Raw genomic sequence first — 18,240 nt, forward strand, 5'->3', positions numbered from 1 at the left:
CCTGACCTGGCTCTCATGTGTACAGATAACCCGTCTCTTGCCCCAGCACCTCTTCCTGCTCTAGGTGTCTGTTGGCTGAGCTTAGAATATCCCTGAACTGTTCTAGTTTCCTAGGTAGTAGTTTTGTTTTTGGGTTTTTTTCTATCCATGTTTAAGCTGTGTTTTTCTTTGCTCCAGTTTTTCTGTCAATCTGATCCCACCTGCTTTCTATCTTACAGGAATTTGTGAATAATCTGCTCTTCTGGTGGCACTCTTTATTGCTTTCCTGTGTTTTTATGGGTTTCACGTATAGACAGAAATACCTACAGAGAGACAGAAGGTGTCGTTTCAGGACATGTGAGGCAGGAAGTAGGAAGGGCGGTGTGTGTGGTTGTGTTCAATCAGATATCTCTAGCTAATCTTTGCTCTTGGGAAACCGTATTGTTGGGTAACAATGAGTAACTATCAGAGGCTGAAGATAGAAACCAGATTATTACAGACTGGATTGTGCCCCCCCCCCCGCTAATTCATATATTGAAACCCTAACCTCCAATGTGACTATATTTGGAATTAGCGCCTTTAAAAAGGTAATTAAGGTAAAATGAGTTCATAAGGGCGAGACCCTACTCCAATATGACTGGTGTCCTTATAAGAAAGAAATACCAGAGATGTGCGTGCACAGAGGAGACGCCATGTGACAACACAGCAAGAAGGCGCCATCTGCAACCAAGGAGAGAGGCCTCAGGAGAAACCACCCCTGCCGACACCTTGATCTTGGACTTTCAGCCTCCAGAACTGTGAGAACTTTTCTGTTGTTTAAGTCACCCAGTCTGTGGTATTTTGTTATGGTGGCCTTAGCAAACTGATACACAGATCATGGAAGACATGTATGACTTACCGAGGAGTTTAGAATTTATTCTGTAACCCATGGGGAGCCACTTGGGTTGTAAGCAGGGTAGTAATAAGATCAGATCTTTGGGGCAGAAAGATCACTATGGGAATAGTGCAAGGGAGCTTTGGAAGATGGAGAGAGCAGAGGCAGAGAAAAACCGGTCAGGAGGCATTTTGAGAGTACAGGTGAGAAGTGATGAGGGCTTGAACAAAGGCAATTTTATGGACAAAAGAATGAAAAAAAGGTAGCATTAGCAGAACCTATTGAAAGGTTGGATATGGGGAGGTGAGAGAGGAAGTAATATTGAATTCTTCCCAGGGTCCTGAATTGGATAGTGATTGCAGTAGACATTTATTTGTTTTCTACCCAGCTTCTGCTTTCCTAAAAGCACCTAGGTTGTCACACAGAAATTGGCTTCCAGTCTCCCCTGTTGTGCAGCCCATGTGCTTTAGGGAAACTGACCCCATCCCAGCTTTCAAGGTGGGCCTTGAGTGACTTACACTAATTAGCTCATTCCATTGCTCTGGCTCTAGCTTTGGGTTCAGGAGTGAGCATGTGAACTAAACCTGTCAGTGACCATGAATGTCAGAACTCTCTATTGGGACCGGATGATCTCCTTGTTTGGACAAGAATAAAGATGCTTGTAGACCTGACTTAATTGGCAAACATCTTGTGACCCCCAGGGGAATGAGCCATAACTGGACATGACTATGTACAGAGCAAAGCAAAGATTAGATTTCTAGTGACAGTCTTGGGAGGCTGTTGCACTAACCGACCATGAAGTCTTGGACTCAAGTTTTGGAGTCTAGAATCCCTTGTCACTTAAGCTGGTTTGAGCTGGATTCTCCTGTTACTTGCCATATGAAGATACAGGTAATCAGGCAGATGGTGAAGCCATTAACCAGCAGATGCAAGGCAAAAGGAGGGACTGGTGTGAAAGGCAAGAAGTTTGGTTCTGAACTTCCATGATCCCACATCTTTGCTTGAAGTTGATCCTTGGGTCTGGGATGACCCCTCCTCGCATTCGTGGGCCTGCTGGAAAAGTTCTACTCACTCTCGAAGGCCCCATTCTGATGCACCTTCCTCTGTAAAGAGCTTGTAAACCCCTCTGCTGTCCAGGTCAGAAGTCCCCACTCTTCCTGAACTTCCACAACATTTTGGACACGGCTCATGTTACTGTTTCCTTCACTGGGCACCAATATCCTTAACAGCCCAGAACACGTCACATTGTTCTACGCATTCACATCAGCAGCCCCAGGGTGTCTAATAGGCGTCTGAACATCTTTTTTTTTTTGGCCACACCATGTAGCATGTGGGATCTTAGTTCCCTGACCAGGGATTGAACCCGTGCCCCCTGCAGTGGAAGCATGGAGTCTTAACCCCTGGACCGCCAGGGAAGTCTAAGGCATCTGAATAACTTGATAAATAAACGACAGCTTGTTCTTCCCCCATATTCTCCTTAAACTAATGGATTTACTTGCCACTCCTCTTCCTTCGGACTGAGAAGAACTCTGGCTCTCAGAACATGGATTCAATTATATAATAAATTACCAGAAAAAGATAAAAATATAAGAATGGGAGGAAAGGGTATTTTTATGGAGCTGGGAACACAGAAAAAGAAAAGTTGGATTAAATGAGTTACCTCTGTTATACTGATGCGATATCTGCTCCTTTGCCAAGTTATGAGGGTGACACACAAAGTCTCTGAATATATAAGATGGATTTACAATTTCTGCTGAAGATTGTGGGAAGAATCTAAAATCGGCAGTACCCACACATAAGGTTGCATTATGCCCATCAGTTTATTTTGATCTCATTGAAGGCGTTTTGAAGCAGTGCTCAAGAAATAGCTCAACCAAAAGAACATTTAAATTATGTAAAAATGAGCTCCAGTGATTTAAATCCATTAACCTTACATAATAACTTTTCAAACATAGTACTGTAATTTCAAAATTAAAAAATTTTAAGAGTTTGAACTCATAAGAGATAAATTCTAACAATGTTTTCAGGGAAAAGTTGAAGAATAATCATTTATCATCTTCGAGTACATTTAGAAACTTGAATGGGGGGGCGGGCAAGTGTAGCCAAGCCTTTATCAATGATGACAGTAATGAATGACGATAGTTACTTAACAAATGTTTATTGAGTGCTTGCTACGTGCCAAGTATCATTTGGAACGCTAAGGATACAGCAGTGAACAAATGAATATGTATCATCAGTATGAATACTGATGATACTGAGGATGTTTACTGAGCCCTTACTATAGGCCAGGCCCTGAGCTAAGCGCTCTGCGTAGACTGGTTCATTCATTCCACTTTCACCAAAACTCTTGAGCTACTATCATATAATGCCCATTTTACAGATGCAGAAAATAAGCTTCCTGGGACTTCCCTGGTGGCACACTGGTTAAGAATCCACCTGCCAATGCAGGGGACACGGGTTCAAGCCCTGGTCTGCGAAGATCCCACATGCCACGGAGCAACTAAGCCCATGTGCCACAACAACTGAGCCTGCACTCTAAAGCCCGTGAGCCACAACTACTGAGCCTGTGTGCCACAACTACTGAAGCCTGTGCGCCTAGAGCCAGTGCTCTGCAATAAGAGAAGCCACTGCAACGAGAAGCCCGCGCACCGCAACGAAGAGTAGCCCCCGCTCGCTGCAACTAGAGAAAGCCCACATGCAGCAACGAAGACCCAACGTAGCCAAAAACAAACTTAAAAAAAGAAAAGAAAAGAAGTTTCCAATCAATAACTCACCCGAGCTCTCAGAGCCACTTGAAGTGTTGGAAGTTGGACTCTACCCAGGCCTGTCAGATCCCAGAAGTAACACAGCAGTTGAGTATAAATGGCTGCTGGAAATGTTTCATAGATAGGAGACTAAGCCATTTTAAATCTTGTCGACTCTTAAGCATTCCATTTTCACAGTTGGTATAAAAGTCAAATTCAATACTGTTGCACCAAACTTTAACACATTTAACTGAGCAGGGTCCAGTCAATGAGCTTTCATCACGGCATTATTATTGACTGGAGCTTATGGATGTAGAAGGTTAGATGTGACTGGAACCTGTACCTTGGCAAAGTATTTTTAATCACTTAAGTCCAGTGTTTTCAATGTTTCACTGCTACCCTTTGCTCCTGTTGTAATATCTGTACATCACTTGTACTATTATTTACTTAAAACTGATTCATTGTTTTTACTTCATGTTTTAAAGGAAAATAATATAATTACTATAAATAAAGAACCACAAATTCATTCAATAAATATTTATGAAGTGCCTACCGTGCACTAAGCCGTGGGGATACAGCAGTGAAAGATACACCAAAAAGAATCCCTGCCCTCACGGAGCTAATGTTCCAGTAGAGGTGATAACCAGCAAGATAAATAAGTAAGATACATAGGACATTAGAGAATAGTCAGGGCTGAGGGGGAAAGGGGAGGGCATACTTGGTGCCAGTGGGGGAGAGTTAAAACTGTAGATAGAAGGGCTAGGGAAGGTCTCATTGAGAAAGCTTCATTTACCCAAGGTGACTTTGGAGGAAACACGAAACAGGACCAGCCATGTGGAAATCCAATAGAAAGGCAATCTAGGGAGCAGGAACAGACAGTGCCAAGCCCTGAGGAATGAGTGTGTCCGGGGTTTTCAAGGAACAATAAGGAGGTCATAGGCAGAAGCAAGACTAAATAGGAAGCTACTGAAAAATCCAGGCAAGGGATGATGGTGGCCTGGACCAGAGTGATGAGCAATGGTCAGATTCTGGAAATAGTATGAAGGCAGAGCCAACATTTGCTGATGGACCAGTTAAGGGTGTAAGGGAAGAGGGATCACGGAACACCCTAAAACTTCTGGCTGAGCAAGCAACTTGAAGGATGGTGTCCAATATATTTCTTTGTTTCTTTCCTTACCCCGCCCCCCCGTAGGTCTTCCCCTGCCCCCACCCCTGGATTTGGATTTCTGTCACTTGCATCACAGCCTCCCCACTCAATGGAAGAAATTTAGAAAGCACGGGTATTCAAAAAAACACAGATTTAATGCTGCTTGTAGTTTTGCTATATCTAAAGTCTGTATATGCTACACAGTTCTACAATTCTGCAATCTTGAAATGATTACAGTGGGAAAATTATTCTATTTTTCAGGGATCCAGCAGATACCTTTCAGAAGACAGAAATTCCATATATTGTAAATATATTGAATATACTTTGAATATTATAAATATACTGAAATTCTGTTCAGTGTAATTCTGGTATGTAGATTGGTTGGCTGGGGACTAAGGGACACAAGCTTTCTTAAAAAAAGAAGCATGGCTGGCTCTTTAGGCTATAAACAGATCTATACTTGATAAACTATGTGCCCCTTTTGTCAATGAATTAATGTAATTGTTTAGCATCATAAGCTCAAACTTTCACTCATTTCACTTTTTCTGGCTTATTCACTTATTAGTTCAAGGAGAAAACAGACTAAATAGAGAAAAAACATACACGAAATGAATAATAGTTTCATGGATGAGCCAGGACGTTAAATAAGAAAACCAAGGTACTCTGATTTCATCTTAAACACTGGCCTGTTACCTTAGTATCAAAATAACTGTGGTATTTGAGTTTAGAGCCAATATTCTAGTCTCTGTACAAAAGTAATGCCTTTCTTTGGCACTGATAGATCATTAAGCATCCATCTCAACAGTCTCAACATAAAAAATAGCTTACTCTCTTTGTCAGCAAATAACCTACATTGCCTTCAATTAGACAAATTAACTTATATTTCTATCCTAAACTATATCCAGTACCCTACATCCATTCATCCTAGAAATCATAAGTTTTGGATATGAATTATGTTTATTTTTGTATTGGATTGTGTAGCAAACTGAGCATTTAAAATATGATAAAGAAAAGGACTCCCATGTAACTACCACAAATAGATAACCCTAGCGATCCAGTGCTTAGGACTCTGTGCTTTCACTACGAGGGTGAGGGTTCAATTTCTGGTCGGGGAACTAAGATCCCGCAAGTCGAGCGTCGCAGGGAAAAAAAAAGACAAAGAAAAAGACTCTCATGTAACTGCCACAAAATAGATAACTGAAAGTTCAACGCTGGTTTCTCCACTGGGCTGCACACCTGCCTGTTCAGCGGCTCCTGGACTCCATGAGTGCCAAATCAAACATGTATTTTCCTCAAACCACCCATATTCCCGTGCTCTGTACAGCAATTAGTGACACCTCCATCCACCTAGTCAACCAAGTTAAAAACCTGAGTCATCTCTGACCCTCTCTGTCCGTTCCTTCCTATATCCGACTGCTTGCCAGGTACTGCCCACGGAACAGCTTCCAGACCGACTTCCCTGCATCTAATCTCTCCCTTCTTCACCCCACTGCCAGAATTCTCTTCTTAAAGCTCAGATATATGTTACTACTTGCTCAAGAACCTTACACTTTTTCTCCCATTTCCTATGGAATAGTCTAGCTCCCTAGGATAGCACCCAAGGCTTTCCATAATGTGGCCCACTCCCCCACCGCTTCTGGTTTTGACGATGCCCAGGATTTAACTTATATTGGTCACTGAGTGATGACACAGAGTGGTCAGTGCCACTGAAAGAAGTTTACTACTCCCAAGGGAAGGGGGCACATCATGCCACGCAGGGCCACACAGGGAAGTACCAGGGTCAGTCAGGAGGCACAAGGAGCAAGGGGAGAATATGGCCCAGAACCTTTACTGTGGTTTCTGTGGGAAGAAATGGGTGAGGCAGAGTAGGCAAGTCTGAACAAACCTAGGAGTGGATAGTTTGAATAAGGTTGGTCTCTTAGTTGTCCAGTTCTTGGCCCTGGGGTGATTTAGGGCAGGGGAAATATTGGCTTGGTATGTGGGAGTTAGATAAAGGAAGTGGTTGGGATATGGGCTTTGGATCAGTTGCTTTGTACATGGCAGGCAGGTTCATAGGCAAGTTGTTTGTTACTCTAGGAATTAGTTCACCCTGGGAGGAACAGTTCCCTCGGGGCTGCAAGGCCCCAAGATGTCAAAGCATCATAAAATACACAACATAAAAAACATGGTTAACACACATTCCTTTCCTAGGAACCCTCTGCTCACAGCTCTAGTCGCCCCAGAAAATGTCCTTCTTTATGAAATAAGTTCTGTAGTGCCTCTCTCAACACTCTGCCACCACCCATGCCCCTGAGCCCCCAAGTCTGGTACCTGTAACATGACCCCTTCCCTGTCCCTGTGGCACTGACACAGGCACCCAATCTACAGAGTGGCTGGCCACCTATGACCAATGTGCCTGCCTCAAAGAGATGAACTGGGCCGATCAGATTTCCTCTCTTAAGGATTTAAAATAAAAGCCACAAAAGGAGATGGCCACTTGATGTTAAGGTGAACGGGGGGGGGGGGCCCTGAAGTAGACTCAGGGCCTTTGCAAGCCACGTGTGCTGTGCTCCACCCTTCCTGCCACTCTACACCTCCTCCAAAATACTACAAATAGTCCATAATAACTATCTGGAGCTAGTGCTAGAGTTTTGTTTTGTTTTGAATGTTTCTTTCAAGTACCAAGATTAACAGATATTCACAGAGATTGACAAACTGTAGTAAACAGGTCAGAACGGATCAAGCCTGGGAGAGAGGGCGCAATGATATCTTTTTTTAAGCCCCCAAACGTGTTGCAAAGTGTTTTAAATTTCATATAAACGTTTAAAGGACCACATAAAGACAATCCAGTGCAAATGCATCTTGCAGTTTCAAAGGCATTTCCAGCTGCTTTTTAAAGTTCTCACACTGGGCTACAGAGCTGCAAAAAATCTCCAGGCGGATCCACCTACTGCTCCCCCTCCCTTGGGTAGCGCTGAACCAAATCCGCAGACTTTGTCGATTGCTTCTGCCTGGGCAGATCCGCCTGGATCGACTACTCTTGTCTGGCCCGTCCCCTGGCGCGGTAAAAGCGTTTGAATCCAGCCTGGTGGCCGCAGCGACATCCTCAACCCTCACAATCCTGACCGGCCTCAGCCACCTCCTCTTTCTTTTACATCCCTGACTCCCGAATCACAAGAGTGGAAACGGAGAAGCTCAAGCCGCCGCCATGTCCGAGGCTTATTTCCGGGTGGAGTCGGGTGCGCTGGGGCCTGAGGAGAACTTTCTTTCCTTGGACGACATCCTGATGTCCCACGAGAAGCTCCCGGTGCGCACAGAGATCCCTATGCCGCGCCTCGGCACTTTCTTCCTAGACCGGAGCGGAGGGTCCGAGGCTGACAACGCAATCCCTGAGGTAAGCGATCCAGCCCGGAAAGACTACAACTCCCGATAGGCCTTGCGGGCTTGGGGGCGCCGCGTCGCCGGGCCCGCTGCCTCTGGGATCTGTAGTTTTACGGGGAGGCAGGGCCGTGCGTTAAGGAGTCTTGGCCGCTGGTCCCCCGCCGACCTACCCTTCAACACCCCTACGGAAACTAAATTTATACTGGGTCGTCAGGCTCCCTGCAACACGGGTTTCATTTTTGAAACTATCCATATTCAGCAGTGTCTTTACACCCCTACGTGTGTTGATGCTTAAGGATTGGCGCCTACGGAATACTTGAGGACCAGGGTTCTGATCGTTTTTGCCGTAGAACGCAACAGTTTGGGGTTGTATAGAGTAGATGATGTCTGGGAACCGCAGATTGCTAGATTCATTCCTGCGTAATGAAGATGGTATCAGCAACCATTTCCTGAGGGCTTTAGTGTAGGCATGGATGGGGTGGGGGGAGTATACTTTTCCATCTATTACCCCTTTAGTCCTTCAACAACCCTATAGTTAGGTGTTGTTACATATAAGGAAATTGAAGCCCAGAAAGTTTGGGCCAGGGTCTCATTGTAAGTGGTGAGCTGGGATTCGAACCTAGGACTGCAGGACTTCAAATTCGAGTTTGTCCCAGGAATATGGCTTGTAATAGTTATTTTTGATTTCCTATTTAACCTAAGTTTTGTTTAGAAGGGTGCTTTTGTTTGGTTTGTTTTGAGTTAATTTTTATCAAAGTAAGGCATATGCAGAGTTTAAAAAGTTAAACGGTACCGAAAGATTTATAACAAAAAGTAGCAGGTTCTGCCTTGCTTCCCTCATGCCCCTTTCCATTTCCACAGGATCTGTCTACTTTTTTCACAGTTTCTTCAAAATTCACCTCCGTATTTCTAAATAATGTTCTTACATTTATCTTGATTTTTTTTTTTTTTTTTTTACGGTACGCGGGCCTCTCGCTGCTGTGGCCTCTCCCGCCGCGGAGCGCAGGCTCCAGACGCGCAGGCTCAGCGGCCATGGCTCACGGGCCCAGCCGCTCCGCGGCATGTGGGATCCTCCCGGACATGGGCACGAACCCGTGTCCCCTGCATAGGCAGGCGGACCCTCAACCACTGCGCCACCAGGGAAGCCCCTTAAATTTATCTTGATTTTTAAAAAAAATTTAGACATTATTTATTGACTTTCCATTATAGTAGTTAAGGATTTAGTTCTCTTACACACTGATATACAGATGTATCGTACATATTTTATTCATATTTCTTTCGTTTTTACTTAATGTCCTTTTTCTGTTCCAGGATCCCATCCAGGACACCACATTGCATTTAGTAATCATGTGTCCTTAGGCTCCTCTTGGCTTTGACAGTTTATCAGACTTTCCTTGTTTTTAATGGCCATGAATTTTGTGGAGTGCTGACCAGGTATTTTGTTGAGAATGTTCCTCATTTGGGATTTGTCTGATGGTTTTCTTATGATTAGACTGTATTTGGAGGAGGAAGACCACAGAGGTAAAAGTGCCGTTTTTACCACATCGTATCAAGGGTACATGCCATCAGCATGACTTATGTTGATAGATACCTTGATCACTTGATCGAGGTGGGATTTGTCAGGATTCTTCTCTGTAAAGTTACTCTTTTTTTCCACCTTCTTTTTCTCTGGAAGGAAGTCATTATGTGCAGCCATACTTAAGGAGTGGTGAGTTGTGCTCCACTTCTTTGAGGGCACAGTGTCTGCATAAATTATTTGGGATTCTTCTGCATGGGAGATTTGTGTCGGAAGGTTTTTAATGACATTTAATATCATTCATAGACACAGGACTATCAGATTTTCTTTTCTTGTTTTACTCTTGGTACCTTGTTTTTTTCCCCTAGGAATTTGACTATTTCATCTAAATTTTCAAATATAGTGTTATAATGTTCAAATATCCTTTTACTATATTTTAAACATCTGTACAATTATAGCTGTGTCCTGATTTTTATTCTTTTTTTAAAAAAAATAAATTTATTTATTTTGGCTGTGTTGGGTTTTTGTTGCTGCACGCCAGCTTTCTCTAGTTGTGGCGAGTGGAGGCTACTCTTCATTGCGGTGCGTGGGCTTCTTATTGCGGTGGCTTCTCTTGTTGAGGAGCACAGGCTCTAGGTGCGTAGGCTTCAGTGGTTGTGGTGTGCAGGCTCAGTAATTGTGGCACACGGGCTTAGCTGCTTCGCGGCATGTGGGATCTTACCGGACCAGGATTCGATCCCATGTCCCCCTGCATTGGCAGGCAGATTCTTAACCACTGTGCCACCAGGGAAGTCCCCTGATTTTTATTCTTGATATGGAGAAATTATGATGTCTTTCTTAATTAGTCTTACTTGGAGTTTATCACTTGTGTTAGTCTTTTCAAAGAACTAAGTAATGGCTCTGTCAACTTTCTCATTTGTACTTTTATTTTTAGGTCGTTAAATTCTTATCTTAATTGGTTCTTTCCTTCTACTTTCTTCAGACTTGATTTTCTTTGTTCTCTTCCACCCAGTCACATTTTGAGATGGGTACCTAGGTCACTGATTTTTCAACTTTCCTTTTTACATTTTTAGCTGTGCATTTCCTCTAGCTTTAACTAGATTTCACAAGTTTTAATTTGATTTTCTGATTTCCATTGTGAATTCTTCTTTGACTCATGGATTATTTGTAAGACTGGTGCTTAGGTGCAAACATTTGGGGATTTTACTATGTACACTTTTGGGTTTTGATTTCTGGCTTAGTTACACAGTGGCAGAGAATATAGTCTGAATGATTTCAGTTTTTTGAAGGTTAATGCTTGCTTTAAACCCCAGCATAAGATCAATTTAACCCTTCTATATATGCTTGAAAAGCTCTATATTGTGAAGTAATGGTCTGCAATACATAATTTATATCTGTAAATTAGGTCAAGTTTGTTATTTGTTTTGTTGAGATCGTCTATATTCTTACAGTTTTTTTGTGTTTGCTACTTCTCATTTATCTAAAGAGATATGTTAATGTCTCCCACAATGATTATAGGTTTGTCGGTTGCTCTTTTTAATTCTGTTAATTAAATAGTATTTATATTCTTCTTGTGGGTTTAATGACCCTTTTATTATTGTCACATCCCTCTATCTCTAGTAATGCTTCTTTCTTTTGATTACTGTTTGCATAACTTTTTCCATCCTTCTATTTTCAACCTCTATATGTCTTTATATTTATATTTACGGTATGACTCTTTTAAGCGGCATATAGTTGGGGTTTTTTCGTTTGGTTTGACAATTTTTTTATTGGTATATTTAATGTATTTACATTTATTTAATTATTGATTTATTTGTGTTTATTTTTACCTTCCTACTATTTTCTTTGTGTTCCATCTATTTTAGTTTCCTTTTTCTTTTTTGACTTCTTGTGTATTAATCAAATTTTTGTTATCCATTTTCCTTTTTATTATTTATTCTTCTGTTATTTTAGTGGCTACCTTAAATATTACACAATCATTTTTGACTACCAAAATGTTATATGAATTACTACTTTCATCACTTCACAGTCAGTGCTAGAATCTAAGAACATTTTTTTTTCAGTACGCGGGCCTCTCACTGTTGTGGCCTCTCCCATTGCGGAGCACAGGCTCCGGATACACAGGCTCAGCGACCATGGCTCACAGGCCTAGCTGCTCCGCGGCATGTGGGATCCTCCCAGACCAGGGCATGAACCCATGTCCCTGCATCGGCAGGCAGACTCTCAACCACTGTGCCACCAGGGAAGCCCTAAGAACATTTTAACTCCATTTTCTCCCTCCTTTCTTTTATGTTATTGTTATATTGTAATTTGACTCGTTTTAAATCCTATAAAACATTATTGTCATTTATTGTTATTTTTATATTTACACACTTATTTACTCTTTCCATTACTCTTTTTTTTTTTTCTTCCTACATTTCCATATTTCTTGCTGGGGTCATTTTCATTCTCCCTTCTTGATTTCTTTACTCTGGGTCTTCTAGTGATAGATTCTCCATTTCTGTCTGTACAAGGGGTCCTAAAGACCAACGTTGGGTTCGATGATTCACTAAGAGGACCCACAGGACTCATCAGATAGTCATGCTTGTGTTTAAATTTTAATACAGTAAAAGGATAAGAGCAAAATCAGCAAAGGGAAAAGGTGCATGAGATGAAGTTTGCAGGAAACTAGACACGGGTTTCCAAGAGTCCTGTCCCAGTGGAGTCATGTAGGACACACTTAATTCCAATAATGAACTGTGACAACATGTGTGAAATATTGTCTACCAGGGAAGCTCATTAGAGACTCAGTACCCAAGTTTTTACTGGGGGAAGTTTAACATAGGCACTCTCTACCTAGCACATACCAAGATTCCAGACTCCAAGAAGGAAAGCAGGGGTTCAGCATAAGCCACATTGTTTGTACAAACAGTGTAGGTGCGGGCTTCCCTAGTGGCGCAGTGGTTGAGAGTCCACCTGCCGATGCAGGGGACACGGATTCGTGCCCCGGTCCGGGAAGATCCCATGTGCCACGGAGCGGCTGGGCCCGTGAGCCATGGCCGCTGAGCCTGCGCGTCCAGAGCCTGTGCTCCACAACGGGAGAGGCCACAACAGTGAGAGGCCCACGTACTGCAAAAACAAAAACAAACAAACAAAAAACAAAAGCAGTGTAGGCGTATTGAGGCACTCTTATCAGTCCCAGGAATGGTGGGAACTCTCCTGAAACCCAAATTCCCAGATACCAACCAAGGTCATCCTTACAAGCAGGCCTTTCTAAGGAGAGCAGCCTCAGGCTGCTGTGTTAACTTTTTAGTGCATACTTTCTGTCTGGAAATGCCTTTTTTTCACCTTTGCTTTAAAGGATATTTTCACTCGGTATAGAATTTTAGTAAGCAGTTATTTTCTGCCAGCACTTTGTAGTCGGCTTTAACTCTTATTGTTTCTTCTTTAAAGGCAATATATTCCTCACCTCCACTAATAGCTGCTTTTGTCTCTGTCTTTGTTTTTCAGCAGTTTGAGTAAGATGTGCCTCGTTGAAGTCTTATTAATATTTATTCTTCTTGGTATTCATAATGTTCCTTGAATCTGTGATTTTATATTCCTTTTAATTTTGGAAAATTCGTGGCCATTATCTCCAGCTATTTCTTTTGCCTCAATCTATCCCTCCTCCCCTTCTGGGATTCAAATTACATGTATGTTAGACTTTTTTTTTTTTTTAACCATATTCCATATGCCTCTTAGGCTCTTTTCTGTATTTTCTCTCCATGCTTTAGTCTGGTTATTTTCTACTGTTTTTTTTTTCCAATTCATGATCCTCACTTCGTCTATGTTATATCTGGTAAAACTGTTAAATTTGACTTAATCTAGTGAGTTCTTAAGCTCAATGATTGCATTTTTCAGCTCTGGAATTTCCATTTGATTTTTTATTTATTTTAAAGTCAGAGCCTAATTACTGTTGATATTTAGTGCCAAATATTGGACTTTGCTTTTTTCTCTTCTTTCTTGGATCTTGACCCCTCATGTCCTGGCTGCTTGGGCAACTTTGAACCAAATATTTTTCTCCCCAGTCCTGTGAGGTTTACCAAAAGCTCTGCTCACCCACCCCTCAAAGCCACCCCCACCTTTAACAGCAATTCTCCTCTGTGAGAGTTTGTGCCTTTGTTGCCTCCTTAACCCAGTTACGCTTGCCTTTTATTTTTGGATGTTTCTCTTTAACTTCTTGCATTCAAGATTATGAAACTTTGCTGTGGACCCTGCCCTCCCTTCTCCTCCTCCTGTTCACCCTGGTGGTGTGTGGGTGAGGTGCGAGGGGGGACCCACAAATATATATCAGCCCAACAGCCCTAAGTCTCCTCCTTTATTATTAGGAAACAAAACAACTCCAACAAAAAGTGTCATCATGAGTGTGAACAACACTGTCAGTTGAGTTAGTTGAAGTTTTTTTTTTGTACTGTGTCCTCAAATTTAATGGATTAATGTGTCTTGTATATATAAAAAGAAAACCTCTAAAAAAAATGTCAGAGAAAGGCAAATACTGTATGATTTTACTTATATGTGGAGTCTAAAAAACAAAACAGGTGAACAAACATAACAAAATGGAAACAGCCTCGCAGATACAGAGAACAAACCAGTAGATGGTTGTTAGAGGGGAGGGAGGGGCAGGAGGAGTGAAATAGGTGAGGGAGATTAAAAGGTACAAACTTAATTACAGAATAAATGAGGCACAGGGATAAAGTGTTTTTTTTTAAAAAAAGTGGAGTCCATATGATCTTAATGGAGAACGTTTTTCAGATTCTCATTGGGATATTAAAATGCTGGCTGAATCTCTAGCTGTTTTATATAGAGCTGATTGCTTCAATTTGTAGCTTCTGCAAATTTTTAACTGCCTGTTTTTAGGAGTATAAATGTTACTTTTTTGCAGACCTTTGAGGTAAAAACAGGCCCTTGCATATGCTATTCTTGTCTGTTCATTTTAATGTTTCTGCAGCTTGGACTGCAGAAACTGCTTGCATCGTGGCCACCTCATCTATTTACTAATTCTGTTAAGGCTTTAAAAAATAGAGACATTTACCTTTTCTGTCATCTTTAAAGCTGCGTATTGGGCTGGGGAGGGGCTGTAGCCTGAGCTCAGGCTGACTCTATTTTTCTTTATATTCCCCAGCACCTAGAGAGGTGCTTGGCACACAGTAGGTAGTCAGACAGTGCATATGTGGAATAGATGTTGAATCTTCAAAGAAAGTAGAAATGTTTACTATATCTCTGAATCATCTGCAATTGGACAGTTTTTATTTATGTTAGTTAGAAAACTTTCCCTTTGTGCCACATTTTTGTTCTCGACTTTGTTTTTGGTATATAAATCCTTTTTCTCTCTCCATTCCATCATGACATAAAACTTCAGCCCACACAGTTCATTTAAATTCACAGCTATAGCTTCTGTATTTGACAGTTATGCCCCTAAAGAGAACAGGCGGTATTGATATTCCCTCAGGCCACGTGCATTTCCTTTTTGTCACACACATTTCCTACTATGTTACTTGTTTTTAAAACCTACAATCCTGTGCGATACAGGGCTCAAAGCTTGAACTCCCCTTGTGGCTGGCAAAAGGACTTTTTGACAACAAGCGCCGGATCCTTTCTGTGGAACTTCCCAAAATCTACCAGGAGGGTTGGAGGACCGTGTTCAGTGCAGATGCCAACGTGGTGGACCTCCACAAAATGGGACCACATTTCTACGGGTTCGGCTCCCAACTCCTGCATTTTGACAGTCCAGAGAACACAGACATCTCCCAGTCTCTCCTGCAGGCAAGTTATTGACGTGAAAACCTATGGCATTGCACATGTCTCAGGAGCCAGCCGTGGCAGCCACCAGATGTTACTCTTACCCAGAGAGTGTATGATTTATACAATCAGTTTCTTGTTATTCCGGGTCAGCCTACAATTAGACTGTGTTTGCTGATTATATACACATGTAAATATGGCTTGTCTGTCGCTCTTCATATTTGCTTGCTAAGAGTTGGGACCAACAGGAAGTCCTGGAAATAAGATACTTGATTACAGGTGGCAGAGGAGACACAGACCTCCTTCTAAATCCTAAACCATATTCTTGCCTTTCGTGCCATTTAAATGTTCAGGGATTAAAATGTATCTGATTTCTGTCTCTCGCTTCTTCAGACGTTTGTTGGACGTTTCCGCCGCATCATGGACTCCTCCCAGAATGCTTACAATGAAGACACTTCGGCGCTGGTAGCCAGGCTAGATGAGATGGAGAGAGGCTTGTTTCAAACAGGGCAGAAAGGACTGAATGACTTTCAGTATTGGGAGAAGGGGCAGGCCTCTCAGATCACAGCTTCCAACCTGGTTCAGAACTACACGAAGAGAAAATTCACTGACATGGAAGACTGAAGGCCAGAAGAACACGGAATTGCTCCCTGTAGACTTATCCCTCTGTGTGTCCTTGATAGGAGCCTAGTTGACCTTGTATAGGGCCAGAATCATGTCCCATCTTGTGACTTATTCCCAGCAGCACTGTCAGGAGTGCTACCATCTGGTGGGGAAACAACATGCTGGAGGATGTCCCTGGCCCTATAAGTCTTCCAGGACTGTCCCACCTGCTGACCCACAGACCAGACCTACTTAGCCCAGGAACCCACAGCCAAGGAGAAACCAAAGTCCTTCATAAATAAGGATCATGAATGCATATATCGCAGTAGAGTTGGAACTGGGATTCCTCGTGCCTGGGAGTTTGGACAGCCTTAGATATCCAGTTTCACTAGCTCCAAAGGACGGGTACAAATGGGCCTTCCTAACCTGTTCACAAAATGTCCTCTTGAGCTTAATTGCCTCATCTTCCTCATGGTTGCACAAAGGACAGTAACCCCAGGATGCTGGCTCTACTTGTAAATATCTCCTGCCACCTGCCTATGGGGAGTTACCCAGTTTCAAAAAACAGTTGCCAAGAATAAGGAAGGAGGGCTTCCCTGGTGGCACAGTGGCTGAGAGTCCGCCTGCTGATGCAGGGGACGCAGGTTCGTGCCCTGGTCCGGGAAGATCCCACATGCCCCGGAGCGGCTAGGCCTGTGAGCCATGGCCGCTGAGCCTGCGCGTCCGGAGCCTGTGCTCTGCAACGGGAGAGGCCACAACAGTGAGAGGCCCGCATACCGCAAAAAAAAAAAAAAAAGAATAAGGAAGGAAAATGGAAAGCCCCGTGAGTGGCAAGGCTTTTACTAAAGAGAAGACATTGCTTTCCTCTTCTGTGAGGAGGGCTTCATGAACTGGACTTCACGCCTAGGCGGAAATGGTTAAACTGAGCTTGTTTTTGCCTCTAGATCTTTAGAGCCCCCGCACAGTTATTCCATGCTCTCCCTAGGAAAGCTGTCAGGGAGTTGTTTGGAATCGCAAAGAAGTTGTTAAAGCCCTTATTACATTGAAATCAGGGCTTCAGCGTTGCTGGTTATGAAGAGCCCTGTTTGAGAAGCTTAGCATGGCAGATGTGAGTGGGCAAGAGACCTCGGTCATGGTTTTTTACTCTTCAGTAAGTTTTGCAATATTATTATATAACAGATTCCTGACCAGTTACTGAGACTCTGTTTAAGCAACCACAAAACTCTTTCCCTGGAGATCAAGGAGGAAACCTCAGGCAGAGTAGGAAACAGCATCCCTGGGACCCACTGGACTTTTTGAAGGGCAGTTATCACCACACCATGGGTCCCCTTCCAACTTCCCACAACTAGTGAAAATTGCCTTTGTCACTGGAAATTACAGTGGGATTTGGGTCTCCAGATTGTACAGACGTCTTGATGCAAACTTAGAATGTCAGAAATATTTTTTAAATGCCTGTTTTAAGATGGAACTGATGTTTTTATAATTTGATTTTGGTGCTAAATAAATGATCCACTTTGCACATGAATACGTTCTGTACATGTACTATTTCTGTAACTCGAGTACTACAGATGATCAGGCAAAGCTAACAGAAAATTTTGTCTTTGATAGTATTTGACAATAATGCCCCAATAAATCCATGTTTTAGCAACTGCTCTTTTGTTTGCACAATACTCATAAATATGGGGGACATTCTCCATAGGGATGAGCTGTGTCCTTGAAAAGAGGGACTTCCATTGCTGTCACAGCATTAACATATAGTCAGGGGCCCAGAGATAATTCATAGTCAGTGAGAAAAACATATTTTTTAATTTTTGGATTCACAGACAGCTTTGTTTTTAAAGTCAATCCTAAGGCTGCTGCCGGTTTTTTTTCTTATTAAAAAAAATTTGGCTCAGAGGCACATACCAAGAATATGTGGGTATGCACGTGTAGAATTTATTCCATTTTAAATTTTGAACAAATTATATTACAGGGAGCTTCCGAAGCCCATCTCCAATTACAGATTTGCCTTCAAGGCTGTCTGTTACTAACCCTCTCCCCAGCAACCTTCCCCCAAATCAGTCTCTTGGTCCCTTCAAAGAAGTGAATTTTTCAAAATAAGTCAACAAATTGGCTCAGCTACCATATCAGTCTTAAAAACAAGGGGGAATGTGTGCTCTTTCCCCTTAAAGGCTCTGTTCCCAGGTAACTCTGGTCTTAATTACATACAAAAGACCTCACTGTCTTCAGGCTTTTTCCCTGTGGTACAAGTTGGGCTGCC

At 42.5% G+C, this 18,240-nt stretch overlaps 2 protein-coding genes across 2 annotated transcripts in view; both read left to right on the top strand.

Moving 5' to 3' along the window:
* Positions 1 to 7,777: 7,777 nt before the first annotated feature.
* On the top strand, positions 7,778 to 17,631 carry GINS3 (GINS complex subunit 3). The gene is made up of 3 exons (XM_060132104.1): positions 7,778 to 8,117; positions 15,168 to 15,401; positions 15,771 to 17,631. The coding sequence occupies exons 1-3, from the start codon at positions 7,932 to 7,934 to the stop codon at positions 15,999 to 16,001; spliced, it is 651 nt and encodes a 216-aa protein (XP_059988087.1). The 5' UTR covers positions 7,778 to 7,931; the 3' UTR covers positions 16,002 to 17,631.
* NDRG4 (NDRG family member 4) overlaps positions 8,027 to 18,240 on the top strand; it is a 105,798-nt gene continuing 95,584 nt past the window's right edge. Inside the window, exon 1 of the mRNA XM_060132099.1 lies at positions 8,027 to 8,117. The gene's annotated coding sequence lies outside the window, so the exon portion shown is untranslated. The remainder of the gene's footprint in view (positions 8,118 to 18,240) is intronic.

Source organism: Lagenorhynchus albirostris, chromosome 19, assembly GCF_949774975.1.
Source record: "Lagenorhynchus albirostris chromosome 19, mLagAlb1.1, whole genome shotgun sequence".
Lineage (NCBI taxonomy): Eukaryota > Metazoa > Chordata > Mammalia > Artiodactyla > Delphinidae > Lagenorhynchus > Lagenorhynchus albirostris.